This window comes from Homarus americanus, unplaced genomic scaffold (assembly GCF_018991925.1).
Source record: "Homarus americanus isolate GMGI-L3 unplaced genomic scaffold, GMGI_Hamer_2.0 scaffold48354, whole genome shotgun sequence".
Classification (NCBI taxonomy): domain Eukaryota; kingdom Metazoa; phylum Arthropoda; class Malacostraca; order Decapoda; family Nephropidae; genus Homarus; species Homarus americanus.
In genome coordinates, this window is record NW_024723833.1 from 3,289,418 (window position 1) to 3,311,314 (window position 21,897).

Sequence of the window (21,897 nt, forward strand, 5' to 3'; positions counted from 1 at the left end):
TTGCGAAACGTGTTGATGGTGTGTGTTGTGAAGGACGTGTTGATGGTGTGTGTTGCTGGGAAGGACATGTTGATGGTGTGTGTGTGTGTTGCTGGGGAAGGACGATATGGTGTGTTGCTGGAGGACTGTATGGTGTGGTTGCTGGGAAGGACGTGTTGATGGTGTGTGTTGGGGGGTGCTGGGAAAACGTTGATGGTGTGTGTGTGTGTTGGAAGGACGTGTTGATGGTGTGTGTTGCTGGGAAGGACGTTGATGGTGTGTGTGTTGCTGGAAGGACGTGTTGATGGTGTGTGTTGCTGGGAAGGACGTGTTGATGGTGTGTGTTGCTGGGAAGGACATGTTGATGGTGTGTGTTGCTGGGGAAGGACGTGTTGATGGTGTGTGTGTTGTTGGGAAGGACGTTGATGGTGTGTGTTGATGGGGAAGGACGTTGATGGTGGTGTTGATGGGGAAGGACGTGTTGATGGTGTGTGTTGCTGAAGGACGTGTTGATGTGCGGGAAGGACGTGTTGATGGTGTGTGGCTTGGGGAAGGATGTTGATGGTGTGTGTTTCTGGGGAAGGATGGGGGGGAACGACGTTGATGGTGTGTGTTGCTGGGGAAGGACGTGTTGATGGTGTGTGTTGGGAAGAGTGTGATGATGTGTGTTGGGGAAGGACGTTGATGTGTGTTGCTGGGGAAGGACGTGTTGATGGTGTGTGTTGCTGGGGAAGGACGTGTTGATGGTGTGTGTTGTTGGGAAGGACGTGTTGATGGTGTGTGTTGCTGGGAAGGACGTGTTGATGGTGTGTGTGTGCTGGGGAAGGACGTGTTGGTGGTGTGTTGCTGGGGAAGGACGTGTTGATGGTGTTGTTGGGGAAGGACGTGTTGATGGTGTGTTGCTGGGGAAGGACGTGTTGATGGTGTGTGTTGCTGGGGAAGGACGTGTTGATGGTGTGGTATGGAGTGTTGATGTGTGGTGTTGCTGGAAGGACGTTGATGGTGTGTGTGTGCTGGGGAAGGACGTGTTGATGGTGTGTGTGTGTTGATGGAAGGACGTGTTGATGGTGTGTGTGTTGCTGGGAAGGACGTGTTGATGGTGTGTGTTTCTGGGGAAGGACGTGTTGATGGTGTGTTGCTGGGAAGGACGTGTTGATGGTGTGTGTGTGTTGCTGGGAAGGACGTTGATGGTGTGGTGTTTCTGGGGAAGGACGTGGATGGTGTGTGTTTTCTGGGGAAGGACGTTTGGGAAGAAAGTGTTGATGGTGTGTGTGTTGCTGGGAAGGACGTTGATGGTGTGTTTCTGGGGAAGGACGTTGATGGTGTGTGTTAGGGAAGAAGTGTTGATGGTGTGTGTTGCTGGGGAAGGACGTGTTGATGGTGTGTTGCGGGGAAGGACGTTGATGGTGTGTGCTGAGACGTTGGTGTGTGTTGCTGGAAGGACGTTGATGGTGTTTGCTGGGGAAGGACGTGTTGATGGTGTGTGTTGCTGGTGTGTGTTGCTGGGAAGGACGTTGATGGTGTGTGTGTTGCTGGGGAAGGACGTGTTGATGGTGTGTGGGCGTGTTGATGTGCTGGGGGAAGGACGTGTTGATGGTGTGTTGCTGGGGGGACGTGTTGATGGTGTGTTGCTGGGGAAGGACGTTGATGTGTGTGTGTGTTGCTGGGGAGGACGGATGGTGTGTTGCTGGAAGGACGTGTTGATGGTGTGTTGCTGGGGAGGACGTGTTGATGTGTGTGTTGCTGGGGAAGGACGTTGAGGTGTTGCGGGAAGGACGTTGATGGTGTGTGTTGTGGAAGGACGTGTTGATGGTGTGTGTGTTGCTGGGAAGACGTTGATGGTGTGTGTTGCTGGGGAAGGACGTGTTGATGGTGTGTGTTGCTGGGGAAGGACGTGTGGTTGGGGAAGGACGTGTTGATGGTGTGTGTTGCTGGGGAAGGACGTGTTGATGGTGTGTTGCTGGGAAGGACGTTGATGGTGTGTTGCTGGGGAAGGACGTGTTGATGGTGTGGGGAAGGACGTGTTGATGGTGTGTGTTGCTGGGAAGGACGTGTTGATGGTGTGTGTTGCTGGGGAAGGACGTGTTGATGGTGTGTTGCTGGGAAGGACGTGTTGATGGTGGGTGTTGCGGGGAAGGACGTGTTGATGGTGTGTGTGTTGCTGGGGAAGGACGTGTTGATGGTGTGTGTTGCTGGGAAGGACTGTGATGGTGGTGTGGTGCTGGGGAAGGACATGGATGGTGTGTTGTGGAAACGTGTTGATGGTGTTTGCTGGGGAGGACGTGTTGATGGTGTGTGTTGCTGGGGAAGGACGTGTTGATGGTGTGTGTTGCTGCATAAGGACGTGTTGATGGTGTGTGTTGCTGGTGAAGAACGTGTTGATGGTGTGTGTTGCTGGGGAAGGAGTGTTGATGGTGTGCTGGGGAAGGAAGGTTGATGGTGTGTGTTGCTGGGGAAGGACGGTTGATGGTGTGTGCTGGTGGGAAGACGTGCATGACGTTGATGGTGTGTGTTGCTGGGGAAGGACGTGTTGATGGTGTGTGTTGCTGGGAGACGTGTTGATGTGTGTGTTGCTGGGAAGGACGTGTTGATGGTGTGGTTGAGGAAAACGTGTTGATGGTGTGTGTTGCTGACGTGTTGATGGTGTGTGTTGCTGGGGAGACGTGTTGATGGTGTGCTACTGGGAAGGACGGTTGATGGTGTGTGTTGTTGGGAGGACGTGTTGATGGTGTGTGTGTTGGGAAGAACTGTTGATGGTGTGTGTTGCTGAAGGACGTGTTTGGTGGTGTTGCTGAGGAAGGACGTTGATGATGTGTGTTGCTGGGGAAGGATTGATGTGTGTGTTCTGGGGAGACGTTGATGGTGTGTGTTGCTGGGGGAAGACGTGTTGATGGTGTGTGTTGCTGGGGAAGGACGTTGATGGTGTGTGTTGGGGAAGGACGTTGATAGTGTGTGTTGCTGGGGAAGGACGTGTTGATGGTGTGTGTTGTTGTAGGACGTTGATATGTGTTGCTGAAGGACGTGTTTATTGTGTTGCTCGGGAAGGACGTGTTGATGGTGTGTGTTGTTGGGGAAGGACGTTGATGGTGTGGTTGCTGGGGAAGGACGTTGATGGTGTGTGTTGCTGGGGAGGACGTTGATGGTGTGTGTTGTTGGGAAGGACGTGTTGATGGTGTGGTTGCTGGGGAAGGACGTGTTGATGGTGTGTGTTGTTGGGGAAGGACGTGTTGATGGTGTGTGTTGCTGGGGAAGGACGTGTTGATGGTGTGTGTTGCTGGGAAGGACGTTGATGGTGTGTGTTGCTGGGAAGGACGTTGATGGTGTGTTGCTGGGAAGGACGTGTTGATGGTGTGTGTGTTGCTGGGAAGGACGTGTTGATGGTGTGTGTTGTTGACGTTGATGGTGTGTGTTGCTGAATGACGTTGATGGTGTGTTGTTGGGAAGGACGTGTTGGTGTGTTGTTGGGGAAGGACGTGTTGATGGTGTGTGTGTTGCTGGGGAAGGACGTGTTGATGGTGTGTGTTGTTGGGGAAGGACGTTGATGTGTGTGTGTGTTGTTGGGAAGGACGTGTTATGGTGTGTGTTGTTGGGAAGGACGTGTTGATGGTGTGTGTTGCTGGGGAAGACGTGTTGATGGTGTGTGTGTCGTTGAAGGACGTTGATGGTGTGTGTGTTGTTGGGGAAGGACGTGTTGATGGTGTGTGTTGTTGGGAAGACGTGTTGATGGTGTGTGTTGTTGAAGGACGTGTTGATGGTGTGTGTTGTTGGGGAAGGACGTGTTGATGGTGTGTGTTGTTGGGGAAGGACGTGTTGATGGTGTGTGTTGTTGTGGGGGGACGTTGATGGTGTGTGTTGTTGGGGAAGGACGTGTTGATGGTGTGTGTTGTTTTGGGGAAGGACGTGTTATGTGTGTGTTGTTGGGAAGGACGTGTTGATGGTGTGTGTGTTGTTGGGGAAGGACGTGTTGATGGTGTGTGTTGCTGGGGAAGGACGTGTTATGGTGTGTTGTTGGGGAAGGACGTTGATGGTGTGTGTGTTGCTGGGGAAGGACGTGTTGATGGTGTGTGTGTTGTTGGGGAAGGACGTGTTGATGGTGTGTTGTTGGGGAAGGACGTGTTTATAATGTGTGTTGCTGGGGAAGGACGTGTTGATGGTGTGTGTTGCTGGGAAGGACGTGTTGATGGTGTGTGTTGCTGGGGAAGGACGTGTTGACGGTGTGTGTGTGTGTTGCTGGGTTATATAAGGCAGTTGAGGTACACTATGTAGGCATGTGGGACAGAGATCCTTGCTTTCCTAACGTAACCTAACCTAACTATAGCAGGGCACACCAGGTGAAGCAGATGGGGTGAATTATGGGAAGTGGGCGATGTGTGTGTGAGTGAGTGTGTGTGTGAGTGTGTGTGTGTGTGGAGTGAGTGAGTGAGTGAGTGAGTGTGTGTGTGTGTGTGTGTGTGTGTGTGTGTGAGTGAGTGAGTGAGTGAGTGAGTGAGTGACTGTGTGTGTGTGTGATCTACCGTTCCGTCGCTCGCTATTGAAACTAGAAAGGTTTTGCGTGTATAAGTGTATTGTATAATATAAATTAAATACTAATAAAAGTAACTAAAGGTTTATAATTAAAAGGTAAACAAAAAAATCCTGTAAGATTTTTATTTCATTTTATATATTTATCTCTATTTTTTCTCCATCTAAAAAACATTGTCTGTCTGTGCCTCTGTCGACCATTTCCCTATTTCGGTGTTCTTACCATAGACTCAAAATACGTCTCATAGATCTTAAACCTTTATCCTATTTTGTCAATTACAATTATCAATTTCTCCTAAGGTGTATGGTGTAATGTGGTGATGGGGAGGTATGGTGTAGTGTAGTGATGGGGAGGTATGGTGGAGTGTGGTAATGGGGGTATGGTGTAGTTTGGTGATGGGGAAGTGTGGTGTATTGTGATGATGGGGAGGTGTGGTGTAGTGTATTGATGGGGTGTAGTGTGGTGATGGGAAAGTGTGGTGTAATGTGGTGATGGGAAAGTGTGGTATAGTGTGTTGAAGGGGAGATGTGGTGTGGTGTAATGTGGTGAAGGGAAAGTGTGGTGAAGTGTGGTGATGGGAGGTGTGGTGGAATATCGTGATGGGGAGGCGTGGTGCAGTGTAGTGATGGGTAGGTGTAATGTGGTGATGGGAGGTGTGGTGGAATATCGTGATGGGGAGGTGAGGTAGTGATAATGATGATGGTGGGGAGGGAATGGGTAGTGATGGGAGGTTACTGCTGATATTACATCAGTATATTATTCAACCAGACAAACACAGATACAAGGTGAACAATAACAACAGTGTTTTCATGACTGAGCCAAGTGGGGACCTGAACCCTCTGAGTGGCACCTGATTATACACTGTGAATTTATCTCATGGGGAGGGTATGGTAAGGGTGAGGGGTGAGGGGGGAGAGGTGAGGAGGGGAGAGGTGAAGAGGGGTGAAGTGGGTGACAGGGAGAAGGAACATAGATGCGGAGAGTGAGAGGGGAGAGGAGGGGGGGTGGGGTAATGGACGTGTTGGTATCTGAAGAAAAAATAGAGTCAAGGGATAGGGAGGGGGGGGGAGTAGGAGGGTAGGGCATTGGAGAGAGGGGGGCAGGTGACTAGTCATTCTGTCCGCATGACAACAAGATTATCCCCCTCCTCACCCAGGACTGTTTTACCCCCTCAGCCTCTTATGTTAACACCGCACCCATGTGACTACCAATGGCTTGAGATATCTGAATCAGTGACTGGCTGGCTGAGTGAATGACTGACTGGATTGTGACAGGTAAGGGAGACAGGTAAGGGAGACAGGTAAGGGGTTCAATTATGATTTAAGGGGATTACATACGGGTCAAGGGGTTCAAGTAAGGGTTAAGAAGTTCAATTAAGAGTTATGGGGTCAAGTAAGGGACGAGATGAACAAACACATTAATGGTTATTTAATCATTAGGATATACTGTAAAAAAAAAGTATTTCTCGTTTCAATCTCTCTCTCTCTCTCTCTCTCTCTCTCTCTCTCTCCTTGGAAAGAATTCAGAGGAGAATGACAAGACTAATCCCGGGCATTAGGAACCTTGAGTACAGAGACAGGTTAAAGCATCTTAATTTGCACTCCCTTGAGAGACGTAGAGCGAGGGGCGACATGATAGAGGTGTATAAGTGGAAGTCAGGGCTAAACAAAGGGAACATTACAAAGGTACTCAAACTATCCAACCAGGAGCGAACTCGTAACAATGATTTTAAATTAGGCAAATTTAGATTTCGGCGTGAAATAGGTAAACACTGGTTTGGTAACAGAGTAGTGGATGAATGGAACAAGTTACCAAATATCATCATTAACTCGAATACGCTGGATAGCTTCAAACATGGGTTGGATGCTTACATGAGCAATAGGGGTTGGGTATAAACGGGATTGGCCAGTATGAGCCAATAGGCCCGCTGCAGTTTCCTCCATTCTTATGTTCTTATGTTCTCTCTCTCTCTCTCTCTCTCTCTCTCTCTCTCTCTCTCTCTTTATGTCTGTCTTTCTCGATTACTGTCTGTCTCTATATCTTATTTTTTCACCTCTGTCTCTTTATCTCTGCTTCTCACTATCTCTCTCTCTCTCTGTCTATCTCTATCTCTCGTTATCAGGACAGATTACCATGTCACTTGTGTCGACAGGAGAGCTTAAGTAGTGTGAGCAAGGTTCTGTAGATATATAATTCTGCCCTAAATATAGCTGTAGTATAACCTGTATATATAACTGTGTCCTAAATATAGCTGTAGTATAACCTGTATATATATAACTGTTTCCTAAATATAGCTGTAGTATAACCTGTATATATAACTGTCCTAAATATAGCTGTAATATAACCTGTATATATAACTGTGTCCTAAATATAGCTGTAGTATAACCTGTATATATAACTGTGTCCTAAATATAGCTGTAGTATAACCTGTATATATATAACTGTTTCCTAAATATAGCTGTAGTATAACCTGTATATATAACTGTGTCCTAAATATAGCTGTAATATAACCTGTATATATAACTGTGTCCTAAATATAGCTGTAGTATAACCTGTATATATAACTGTGTCCTAAATATAGCTGTAGTATAACCTGTATATATATAACTGTTTCCTAAATATAGCTGTAGTATAACCTGTATATATAACTGTTTCCTAAATATAGCTGTAGTATAACCTGTATATATTACTGTTTCCTAAATATAGCTGTAGTATAACCTGTATATATAACTGTGTCCTAAATATAGCTGTAGTATAACTTACTCTTATATACAACTGTGTCCTAAATATAGCTGTAGTATAACCTGTATATATAACTGTGTCCTAGATATAGCTGTAGTATAACCTGTATATATAACTGTGTCCTAAATATAGCTGTAGTATAACCTGTATATATAACTGTGTCCTAAATATAGCTGTAGTATAACCTGTATATATATAACTGTTTCCTAAATATAGCTGTAGTATAACCTGTATATATAACTGTTTCCTAAATATAGCTGTAGTATAACCAGTATATATAACTGTTTCCTAAATATAGCTGTAGTATAACCTGTATATATAACTGTGTCCTAAATATAGCTGTAGTATAACCTGTATATATAACTGTGTCCTAAATATAGCTGCAGTATAACCTGTATATATAACTGTTTCCTAAATATATGAAAACATGAGTATAGCATATACTTACAGCTAGTCCTAAATATAGTAATAATTATAACCTGTATATATAGCTATTAGTCTAAATATAGCTGTGTAGTATAAACCTGTATATATAACTGTGTCCTAAATGTAACAGCCAAGTATAACCTGTATATATATAACTGTTTCCTGAATAGCTGTGGTATAAACATATATATAACTTGTGTCCTAAATATAGCTGTAGTACTAAGCTTACTGTATATATAACAATGTCTAAATATAGCACAATAATATAACCTGTATATACAACTGTAGTCTAAATATAGCTGTAGTATAACCTCTTGTATATATAACTGTTTCCTAAATATAACAGCAATATAACCTTATTGTATACAACTGTGTCCTAAATATGGCTACTGTGAGTATAGCCTGTATATATAACTGTGTCCCTAAATATAGCTGTAATATAACCTGTATATACAACTGTGTCCTAAATATAGCTGTAGTATAACCTGTATATATAACTGTGTCCTAAATATAGCTGTAATATAACCTGTATATACAACTGTGTCCTAAATATAGCTGTAGTATAACCTGTATATATAACTGTGTCCTAAATATAGCTGTAGTATAACCTGTATATACAACTGTGTCCTAAATATAGCTGTAGTATAACCTGTATATATATAACTGTTTCCTAAATATAGCTGTAGTATAACCTGTATATATAACTGTTTCCTAAATATAGCTGTAGTATAACCTGTATATATAACTGTGTCCTAAATATAGCTGTAATATAACCTGTATATATAACTGTGTCCTAAATATAGCTGTAATATAACCTGTATATACAACTGTGTCCTAAATATAGCTGTAGTATAACCTGTATATATAACTGTGTCCTAAATATAGCTGTAGTATAACCTGTATATATAACTGTGTCCTAAATATAGCTGTAGTATAACCTGTATATATAACTGTGTCCTAAATATAGCTGTAGTATAACCTGTATATATAACTGTGTGGTTAATTTAGCTGTATTATAATAAGAGAAGAGAAAGACGCTACCGGGTTTATGCTTGATATATGTCTATCGTATGTATTCCCTATAACAACTCCCCCCCCCCTTCCCTATGTGTCAAAGGTCAAGGTTAAAGCTATTGTAATGGTCATAGGTTAAGGTCACAGCTATCGTTAAGGTCATAGGTCTAAAGGTCACAGCTATCGTTAAGGTCATACTTCAAGGTCACAGCTATCATTAAGGTCATAAGTCTAAAGGTCACAGCTATTGTTAAGGTCATAGATCAAGGTCACATCTATCGCTAAGGTTATAGGTCAAGGTCACATCTATCGCTAAGGTTATAGGTCAAGGTCACATCTGTCGTTAAGGTTATAGGTTAAGGTCACATCTGTCGTTAAGGTTATAGGTTAAGGTCATAGGTCAAGGTCAGAGGTATCGTTAAGGTCATAGGTCAAGGTCACAGCTATCGCTAAGGTCATAGGCTGCAGCATCTAAAGTCATTAGACCTGGTAAGTGAGTTGGCGCCCCGCTCCAGTGTAGTGCAGTGTAGTGGTGTTGGCTGTAAATTATCTCCTCTTATCTAAACTAACCCTAGAAGAACGCAAGAGTTTGTTAGGTTAGGTTCGGTTCGGTTAGGTTAGGTCAGGTCAGGTTAGGTTAGTTTAGTTATGTTAAATTAGGTTTGATTAGGTTTGGCCTGGCTGGATATGTTAAGTTCAGGTCTTGTTGGTTGAGTGTGGCTTGATCATGTGTAGTTGGTTAGGTCAGGTCAGGTGTTGTTGGGCTGCTTGGTTAGGTTGGTTAGGTCAGGTCTGGCTGGTTGGGTCTGGTTGGTTAGGTTTAGTTGGTTACATAAGAATAATAACTAGTTACTGTACATAAGTATTCCTCACTGCGTCGTTGGGTACAGACTCACTGCCATTTGTCTGTGGGTGTTAGTTATTGTCTATTTTCTTTATTGTCCTCTCGTATGCTTCGTTGACGTATTTTCTTTATTCTCGCCTTCATTCTCTCTTCTATTCTATCTTTGTATCTCTCTCCTTCTATCCGTCTTTGTCTCTTCATATTTTCTCCCATGCTCCCCTTCCCCCTTCCCCCCCACAACAGGGCAGGTATGGCCTTGGTCATCTTGCCAGACTGCCCCACCCTGCCCGCCAACCGACCAATCACGGCTCACCAGCTCCTAAACACACACCGAATATCCTATCAGGTGCTCCTCCTCACCACCACCCTCTCACTCTCTCCATATTTACACCCCACCCTCTTCCCGGCTCACTTCTTCCATTCATATCACGTGTTAGTTGGTGTTTGTCTACTGTACACACACACACACACACACTACTACTACTACTACTACTACTACTACTACTACTACTACTACTACTTTGCTGTCTCTCGGAGTCGAGTATGACGATCATCCAGCTATGATACACTGGTATGAGTTATTAGGGATGTCACCTTCATTGGTGAGTTTTGAGGTGACTAAAGAGGCCGATACGGGACTAGTAGAGTTGTTCACAGTTGTTGTACATGTGGAGGGCTACATCGAAAGCGGGAGGGGCGGTGGCAGCGTCTCTCCGGCGTTGGCGCTTGTCTGCCTCGTTATGCAGTCGGGCTAACTCGAAAGTATTGACTCCTTCTCGTGTGGTGATCCTCCAAGCGTTACGATGTGGTGTAATCGACTCCCTTGTGAGGGGGTTGATTTGGCACTTTTTCAGGTTTGTCTTAAGACTATCCTTATACCTTTTCAGTTGCCCGCTGGCGTTACGCTTACTGTTCGTTAGGTGACTGTAAAGTTGCTACTTTGGCAGTCTACTGTCGTCCATGCGGGTAACATGGCCAGTCCAGCGTAGTTGTTCATGGATAATGGTAGCCTCGATGCTCCTACACTTAGTGTTAGCAGGGGTGCTGGCATTTTTCTCTTGTCTTCCCAGTAAACTCGGAGGATGGAATTTAGACTACGTTGGTGAAAGTTTTCAAGTGCCTTTAGGTGCCTCCTGTATGTAACCCATGTGTCGCTGCCATACAGCAGGGTGGGGAGAACCACTGCTCGATATACGTGTAACTTTGTAGATAATTTCAGCTCCCTACAGCTGAAGACACGGTTTCGGAATCTGCCAAAGGCTTAAGATGCACATCTGATCCGATGCTGAATTTCTTCATCGATGTCCGCGGTGGTGGACAGGTGGGAGCCGTAATTCTTATTTCACATGGTCAGTCCCTATATCCTAAGTCCCAGACTGCTCAGCTGACTTTCTGCCAAATTTACACACAATTTCAGGGTCTCATTTGTTTCCCTTCCTTTGACTACACAACATATATATCGTTTCTCACTCTTTATTTTATATTTTATTTTATTTCTGTATTTATATTTTGTTCACCCCCCCCCAACCAGGCCCCGATGTGGTATATTAGGGACGATAGTTTTGTTGACCTGTACGATAAGTTGGTTTCTATACGTTTGGTTTACAGACAGTGTGATAGTTTGGTAGACGCACACGATAACACATTATATACAACGTGTTGGTCAATGTTACGTTAGTTGGGTGAATCGCACGTCATCACACTATAATATAAACATTACAGCATCACGAGAACATCACTACGCAGGGAGACTGGAACGAAAGTGTCAAAGGTTTGCAAGTGATATTTTTTTTTCATTTAGACTGAGGATTAAGAGACTCCAGCCTGTTGCGGTGGAGTCCCAGTGCAAATATTTATTCTTGTTATGGCAGCCATCTTTGTGACGTAACTAGGTGGGTCAGTTAGATGCGTTGTCCTAGTTCTAGGCCTACTTATGGTGAAAGTTTAAATTTAGAACTTTTGAGAATCCGTTTCGGTATCGAAGTTTAAGTGAGCCAGTTACATGCTATCTTACATATCCAGTGAGGATGATATTGGACCTCTGAAAATCCATCTTTGACGTAACCCGAGTGAGACAGTTAGACAAGTTCCAATTTGGGTGAAAATATTAACATAGTGTACGAACTATCCGCACGTTGTCATACATGAGCATACCGTGGTACGTATGCTTATTACAGAGCGCTGGGTATACATGTGTCGGTTTTGAATTTCAAGCACAGTGCGTCCTTGGTCACTGTGCAGCAGAATTGATGCCCAGTTATGACGCATTAAAACAATAAGTGGCAGAGGAGTAATAGACCATTGCCTTATTATTCCCCTTTTTCTTACGGGATATTCACTGTTATATTTCAATATACAGACCGTAATTTTAGTATCGGGTAAAGGAAAAAACCCGCCAATGTACGAGTATATATGATAGTCTTAACGGCCCGCATACATCCAAGTTTTCACCTTTGGTAGTAAACGGAATAAACCAATAAATCCTGTCATAACTAAACCTAAACGATCTTAGATTATTGGGGTTAAATTATATAAGGTCAAAATAATGACCCAGTTTTCCTTCTATTATATATATATATATATATATATATATATATATATATATATATATATATATATATATATATATATATATATATATATATATATATATATATATATATATATATATATATATATATATATACTGATAACCACAAGAAAGAAAAGAATTACACGAAAGTTTGGGAACTCCGTGTTTTCTTTTTCCTTGTGGTTATCAGTATATACCTGGATCACGCGCACCTACAGTGATTTATTTGCATATATATATATATATATATATATATATATATATATATATATATATATATACATATGTATGTATATATATATATATATATATATATATATATATGTATATATATATATATATATATATATATATATGTATATATATATATATATGTATATATATATATGTATATATGTATATATATATATATATATATATATATATATATATATATATATATATATATATATATATATATAGTATATATATATATATATATAAATTTTTTGGGGGGGGGGTTTACGGTGGGTACTTGTTTACGACGGCGGGTAAAAACAAAACAAGGCTGATGAGATAACTAGTTTGGAAAAATGATTAAGTTTCTCTCTCTCTCTCTCTCTCTCTCTCTCTCTCTCTCTCTCTCTTTTCTGCATATTTCTCTCGTTTGTTTGTTTGTTTGTTTCTTTATCTTTGTTTTTAGTTCATTCTATGTCTATGTGTAATTTTCTATTTATCTGTCTCCCACTTTCTCCCCGTCTCTTGGTAGACACACGCAGGTGAGACAGGTTAATTCACTTGGCTACCTGTCCAAGCTTCCTGCACTGTCCTGTATGATGTAGACTCTGTGGGTGCGCGTGTGTGTGTGTGTGTTTGTGACTTCTTATATTTCCCCATTTCTCGTGACTTCTTGACTTTCCATGATAAGATTTTTACCCCAGATTTTATCAGTGCTTGTGTTAACCGTTTAATAATGGTGATGGTGACTTGGTTTTTGAGGATGCGTGGTGAGGCGGTGTTGGTGTTGCTGGTGAGCGTCTTGGTGACCTCCAGCTTGCCCGCGATTGAGGATGGAGGTAAGTAGTGTCACATCCTGCTGTTACATCACCACTAACCTTCCTTTCAAATAACCACTAAACTAAACCACCACTACTAACATCCTTCACACAACCACTACCTTAAACCACCACTACTAACATCCTTCATACAACCACTACCTTAAACCACCACTACTAACATCCTTCACACAACCACTACCTTAAACCACCACTACTAACATCCTTCACACAACCACTACCTTAAACCACCACTACTAACATCCTTCATACAACCACTGCCTTAAACCACCACTACTAACATCCTTCATACAACCACTAAACTAAACCACCACTACTAACATCCTTCACACAACCACTACCTTAAACCACCACTACTATCATCCTTCATACAACCACTAAACTAAACCACCACTACTAACATCTTTCACACAACCACTACCTTAAACCACCACTACTATCATCCTTCATACAACCACTAAACTAAACCACCACTACTAACATCCTTCACACAACCACTACCTTAAACCACCACTACTAACATCCTTCACACAACCACTACCTTAAACCACCACTACCAACATCCTTCCATACAACCACTACCTTAAACCCACCAATTACTAACATCCTTCACAATAACCACCACCTTAAACCACCACTACTAACATCCTTCATGCCAAACCACTACCTTAAACCACCACTACTAACATCCTTCACACAACCACTACCTTAAACCACCACTACTAACATCCTTCACACAACCACTACCTTAAACCACCACGACTAACATCCTTCACACAACCACTACCTGAAACCACCACTACTAACATCCTTCAAACAACCACTACCTTGTACCACCACTACTAACATCTTTCATACAACCACTACCTTGTACCACCACTACTAACATCCTTTATACAACCACTACCCTAAACCACCACTACTAACATCCTTCACACAACCACTACCTTAAACCACCACTACCAACATCCTCACACAACCACTACCTTGTACCACCACTACTAACATCTTTCATACAACCACTACCTTGTACCACCACTACTAACATCTTTCATACAACCACTACCTTGTACCACCACTACTAACATCCTTCATACAACCACTACCCTAAACCACCACTACTAACATCTTTCATACAACCACTACCCTGAACCACCAGAACTAACATCCTTTATACAACCACTACCTTGTACCACCACTACTAACATCTTTCATACAACCACTACCCTAAACCACCACTACTAACATCTTTCATACAACCACTACCTTGTACCACCACTACTAACATCCTCCATACAACCACTACCCTAAACCACCACTACTAACATCCTTCATACAACCAGTACTCTAAACCACCAATACTAACATCCTTCATACAACCACTATCCTAAACCACTACTACTAACACCCTTCATACAACCACTACCTTAAACCACCACTACTAACATCCTTCATACAACCACTACCCTAAACCACCACTACTAACATCCTTCATACAACCACTACCCTAAACCACCACTACTAACATCTTTCATACAACCACTACCTTAAACCACCACTACTAACATCCTTCATACAACCACTACCCACACACCACCACTTCATGAACATCTTCATACAACCACTACCTTGTACCACATGACTACTAACATCCTTCATACAACCACTATTCTAAACCACCACTATTTGTTTATCTTTCATATAACCACTACTCTTGTACCACCACTACTAACATCCTTCATACAACCACTACTCTAAAACCACCACTACTAACATCTTTCATACAACCACTAGCCTGTACCTCACGACTACTAACATCCTTCTCATACAACCAATTACTCTAAACCACCACTACGAACATCTTTCATACAAATCCACTACCTTGTACCACCACTACTAACATCTTTCATACAACCACTACCTGTACCACCACTACTAACATCTTTCATACAACCACTACCTTGTACCACGACTACTAACATCCTTCATACAACCACTACTCTAAACCACCACTACGAACATCTTTCATACAACCACTACCTTGTACCACCACTACTAACATCCTTCATACAACCACTACCCTAAACCACCACTACTAACATCCTTCATACAACCACTACTCTAAACCACCACTACTAACATCCTTCATACAACCACTACCCTAAACCTCCACTACTAACATCCTTCATACAACCACTACCCTAAACCACCTACTAAGATCCTTTATACAACCACTACCCGAAACCACCACTACCTAACATCTTTCATACAACACTACCCTAAGCCACCACTACTAACATCTTTCATACAACCACTACCTAAACCACCACTACTAACATCCTTCATACAACCACTACCTAAACCACCACTACTAACATCCTTCTTACAACCACCTACCTAAACCCACCACACTACTAACATCTTTCGCCCAACCACTACCTAAGCCACCACCACCCCAACATCTTTCATACAACCACTACCCTAAACCACCTACTAACATCCTTCATACAACCAGTACCCTAAACCACCACTACAGATCCTTCATACAACCACTACCTAATACCTGCTAACACATCTTTCATACAACCACTACCCTAAACCACTACTAACATCTTTCCATCACAACCACTCAATTCCTTGTACCACCACTACTAACATCTTTCATACAACCACTTCACCTTGTACCACCACCTTCACTAACATCTTTTCATACATCCACCACCTTGCACCACCTCACTACTAACATCCTTCATGGCCAACCACCACCTTGCACCACCACCACTAACATCTTTCATACAACCACTCACCTTGTACCACCACTACTAACATCTTTCATACAACCAACCACTACCTGAAATTCACCACTACTAGCTGATTCTTTCATACAACTACCACCTTGTACCACCACTACTAACATCCTTCATACAACTACTACCTTGTACCACCACTACTAACATCTTTCTCATACAACCACTACCTTGTACTCACCACTACTAACATCTTTCATACAACCACTACCTTGTACCACCAATTACTAACATCCCTTCATACAACCACTACCTTGTACCACCACTACTTAACATCCTTCTCATACAACCACTACCTTGTACCACCACTACTAACATCTTTCATACAAACTCACTACCTTGTACCACCACTACAACATCTTCATACAACCAATACCTTGTACCTCACCAATACTAACATCCTTCATACAACCACTACCTTGTTCACCAATTACCAACATCCTTCATACAAACTGCAGTTTGTACCTTGTACCACCACTACTAACATCTTCATACAACCACTACCTTGTACCACCACTACTAACATCTTTCATAATAAACTACCACCTTTGTACCAATTCACTACTAACATCCTTCATACAACCACTAATTCTAAACCACCACCACTAACATCTTCTCATGTACAACCACTCACCCGGAACCTCACCAGAACTACTGATTCTTTTTATACAACCACTACCTTGTACCTCACCAATTACCAACATCTTTCATACAACCACCAATTCCTAAACCACCTACCAGCCAACATCTTCATGTACAACCACTTCAATTCCTGAATCCTACACCAGAACTAACACACATCCTTTATACAACCACTACCTTGGTACCACCACTACTAACATCTTTCTCATACAACCACTACCCCAAACCACCAATTTCACAACATCTTCATACAAACTTTCACCACCTTGTACCACCACTACCAACATCCTTCCATACAACCACTCAATTCCCCAAACCACCACTACTAACCATCCTTCTCATATTAAACCAGTACTCTAAACCACCACTACTAACATCCTTCATACAACCACTATCCTAAACCACCACTTCATTAACACCCTTTCATACAACCAATACCTTAAACCACCACTAACACATCCTTCATAAAGGCCCCATTTACCCTAAACCACCACTACTAATATCCTTCTATACAAATCCACTACCCTAAACCACCACTACTAACATCTTTCATACAACCACTACCTTGTACCACCACTACTAACATCCTCTTCATACAACCACTACCCTACACCACCACTACGTGAACATCTTTCTATACAACCACTACCTTCTACCACGACTACTAACATCCTCTCATATACAAACCACTACTCTAAACCACCACTACGAACATCTTTTCTTATACAACCACCCTTGTACCACCAATTACTAACATCCTTCATACAAACCACTACTCTAAACCACCACTTTACTAACATCTTTCATACAACCACTACCTTGTACCACGACTACTAACATCCTTCATACAACCACTACTCTAAAACCACCACTACGAACATCTTTTCATACAACCACTACCTTGTACCACCACTACTAATATCTTTTGTTAAATCCAATTACCTTTGTACCACCACTACTACCATCTTTCAGATTAAACTACTACCTTGTACCATGACTACTAACATCCTTCAGTACAACCACTCACTCTAAACCACCACTACGAACATCTTTCATACAAACCAATACCTTGTACCACCACTACTAACATCCTTCATACAACCCACCACCCTAAACCACCACTACTAACATCCTTCATACAACCAATACTTTCAAACCACCACTACTAACATCCTTCATACAACCACTCACCCTATACCCAATTTCACTAACATTTATCCTTCATAACAACCATCACCCCAAACCACCACTACTAAGATCCTTCATGTCCGTTTGTTCTTCAACCATCGCTCATTTAACATCTTCATAATAACCACTAATTCTAAACCACCACTACTAACATCTTTCTGCATAAACGCCATCATCTTTAAACCACACTACTAAACATCCTTCTTATACAAATCCACTACCCAAACCACCACTAGCCAACATCCTCTCATACAACCAATACTACCTAAACCACCAATTACTAACATCTTCTTCATGGCAACCATTTAATCTAAACCACCACTACTAACATCTTTTCATACAACCACTACCCTAAACCACCACTACTAACATCCTTCATACAACCAGTAATTCCCTAAACCACCACTACTAAGATCCTTCTATACAACCACTACCCTAAACCACCACTACTACCATCTTCTATACAACCACCACCCCAAACCACCAATTTTACTAACATCTTCATACAACCACTACCCTTAAACCACCACTTTACTTAACATCCTTCATACAACCACTACTCTGTACCACGACTACTAACATCCTCTTATGCAGCCACTCAATTTAAACCACCACTTTCATTAACATCCTTCATACAACCAGTACCTTAAACCACCACTACTAACATCTTTCTATACAACCACTACCTTGTACCACGAGACTATTTAAATATCTTTTCATATAACCAGCACCTAAAACCACCACTACTAACATCCTTCATACAACCACCACCCTAAAACCAATTAATTAATAACATCTTTCTTCTATATAAACTCCACTACTATGTACCACCACTACTAACATCTTTCATACAACCAGTACCCTAAACCACCACTACTAACATCCTTATACAACCACTACCCTAACCACCACTACTAACATCCTTCATAGCAACCACCACTCCCAGCCCACGACTACTTTAACATCCTTTCATATGCAGCTACTCTCACCCTAAACCACCACTACTAACATCCTTCAGGAAGCAACCAGTACCCTAAACCACCACTACTTAACATCTTTTCATACAACCACTACCTTGTACCACGACTACTAACATCTTTCATATAAATCAGTGACCCTAAACCACCACTTCCTACTACTGATCCTATATAAATCCTACCATTCTTAAACCACCACCTTCAACATCCTTCATACAACCACTCACCCTAAACCACTCACACTTCAACATCCATACCACTACCCTAAACCACCACTACTAACATCCTTCTCATAAGAACCATCATCACCCTAAACCACCACTACTAACATCCTTCATACAACCACTACCCTAAACCACCACTACTAACATCCTTCATACAACCACTCACCCTAAACCACCACTACTAACATCCTTCATACAACCACTCACCCTAAACCACCACTACTTAACATCCTCTTATACAAACCACTTCACCCTAAACCAACTCACTACTAACATCCTTCATAATAAACCACCAATTCCCAACCACCACTACTAACATCCTTCATACAAATCCACCAATTCCTAAACCATCACTTTGCTTAACATCCTTCTCATACAACCACTAATTCTAAACCACCTTACTTACTAACATCTTTCTATGACAACCACTCATCTCTAAACCACCACTACTAACATTCTTCTATACAACCACTACCCTAACCACCACCACTACTAACATCTTTCATACAACCACTACCCCTAAACCACTACTTAGACAACATCTTTTCTCATACAACTACTACCCTAAACCACCACTACTAACATCCTTCATACAACCACCTCACCTAAACCACCACTACTAACATCCTCTCATACAACCAGTAATCTTTAAATCCACCACTACCAACATCCTCATACAGCCATACCAATTCTAAACCACCACTACTAACATCCTTCATACAACCACTACCTTAAACCACCACTACTAACATCCTTCATACAAATCAGCACCTAAACCACCACTACTTCAACATCTTTTCTTCATACAACCACTACCTTGTACCACCACTACTAACATCCTCATACAACCATCATCACCTGTACTCCTAATCCACCACTACTAACATCTTTCACACCACTACCTTGTACCACCACTACTAACATCCTTTTCCAGAACTAAACAAAGTAAATTTAAAACCATCACTACTAACATCCTTCATACAACCACTACCCTAAACCACCACTACTTAACATCCTTCATGTACAACCAGTACCCTAAACCACCACTACTAACATCCTTCATACAGCCACTACCCTAAACCACTCACTACTAACATCCTTCATACAGCCAATACCCTAAACCACCACTACTAACATCCTTCATACAACCACTACCCTAAACCAATTACTACTAACATCCTTCATACAACCAGTACCCTAAATCGCCACTTTCAACAATATCCTTCATAATAGCCAACACCACCCTAAAACCAATGGCCATTAACATCCTTCATACAACCACTACCCTTAAACCACCTCACTTCACTAACATCCTTCATACAACCAGTACCCTAAACCACCACTACTAACATCCTTCATACAGCCACTACCCTAAACCAGTTTCATAGCCAACATCCTTCATACAACCACTACCCTAAACCACCACTACTAACATCCTTCATACAAACTAGTAATTTCAAACCCACCACTTCACTAACATCTTTTTTCATACAACTACTACCTTTTGTACCTTCACCACTACTAACATCCTTTCATACAACCACTACCCTAAACCAACAGCCACTAACATCTTTCATACAACCACTACCTTGCACCACCACTACTAACATCCTTCTATACAAACCAGCACCCCAAACCACCACTACTAACATCCTTCATGCATAAATCAAACCAAACACGCTATTTAACATCCTTCATACAACCAGTAATCTTGGAACCACCACTACTAGTCATCTTTTATGGTACTACCACTTTGTACCACCACTACTAACATCCTCTCATACAACCACTACCCTAAACCACCACTCACTAACATCTTCATACAACCAATACCCTTGTACCACCACTACTAACATCCTTCCATACAACTAGCAATCTAAACCACCACTACTAACATCCTTCATACAACCACTACCCTTAAACCACCACTACTTTTGATCCTTCATACAGCCACTACCCTAAAACCACCACTACTAACATCCTTCATACAACCACTACTCCTAAAACCACTCACTACTAACACATCCTTCATACAACCAGTACCCTAAACCACCACTACTAACATCCTTCATGTACAGCCACTACCCTAAACCACCACCACTAACATCCTTCTGAGGGTTAAATCCACTACCTTTAAACCACCACTTCTACTAACATCCTTCATACAACCAGTAATCTAAACCAATTGTAATACTAACATCTTTTCTCATACAACCACTACCTTGTACCACCACTACTAACATCCTTCTCATACAAATCACTACTCCTAATCCACCACTACCAACATCTTTCATACAACCACTCTCACCTTGTACCTTCACCACTACTAACATCCTTCATACAACCAGTACCCTTAAAACCACCACTACTAACATCCTTTATACAAACTACTCACTCTCCAAACTACTACTAACATCCTTCATAAATTGAAAAATTTGTAAATCCAATTACTACTTAACATCCTCATATAGCCACCATCTTAAACCAAATGTCATGCAATACCATCCTTCAGATACAAATTGTAGGTACTTTCCTAAATCCACCACTACTAACATCCTCTCATACAGCCACCAGCCCTAAACCACCACTACTAACATCCTTCATACAAATCACTACTCCTAAACCACCACACATGACTTTCATGCAAACTAGCACCCCAAACCAGATGGTGTCTTTCATACAGCCACTACCCTAAACCACCATTTGCCCACATCCTTCATAAACCACCACCCTAAACCACCACTACTACCATCCTTCATACAAATCAGTACCCCAAACCCACCACTACTACCATCTTTTCATACAACCAACAATACTCTGGTACCACCACTACCAACATCCTCTTCATACAACCACTACCCTAAACCACCACTACTTTTTTCAATATCTTTCATACAACCACTAC

The 21,897-nt window shown here is 42.0% G+C and overlaps 1 protein-coding gene across 1 annotated transcript in view; it reads left to right on the forward strand.

Annotated features, from left to right (window-relative positions):
- LOC121863750 (filaggrin-2-like) overlaps positions 1 to 21,897 on the forward strand; it is a gene marked incomplete at its 3' end in the record, with an annotated part of 46,954 nt that overhangs the window by 2,811 nt on the left and 22,246 nt on the right. Inside the window, 1 exon segment of the mRNA XM_042362519.1 lies at positions 13,078 to 13,154. Within this exon segment, the coding sequence (XP_042218453.1) occupies positions 13,079 to 13,154 (76 nt within the window).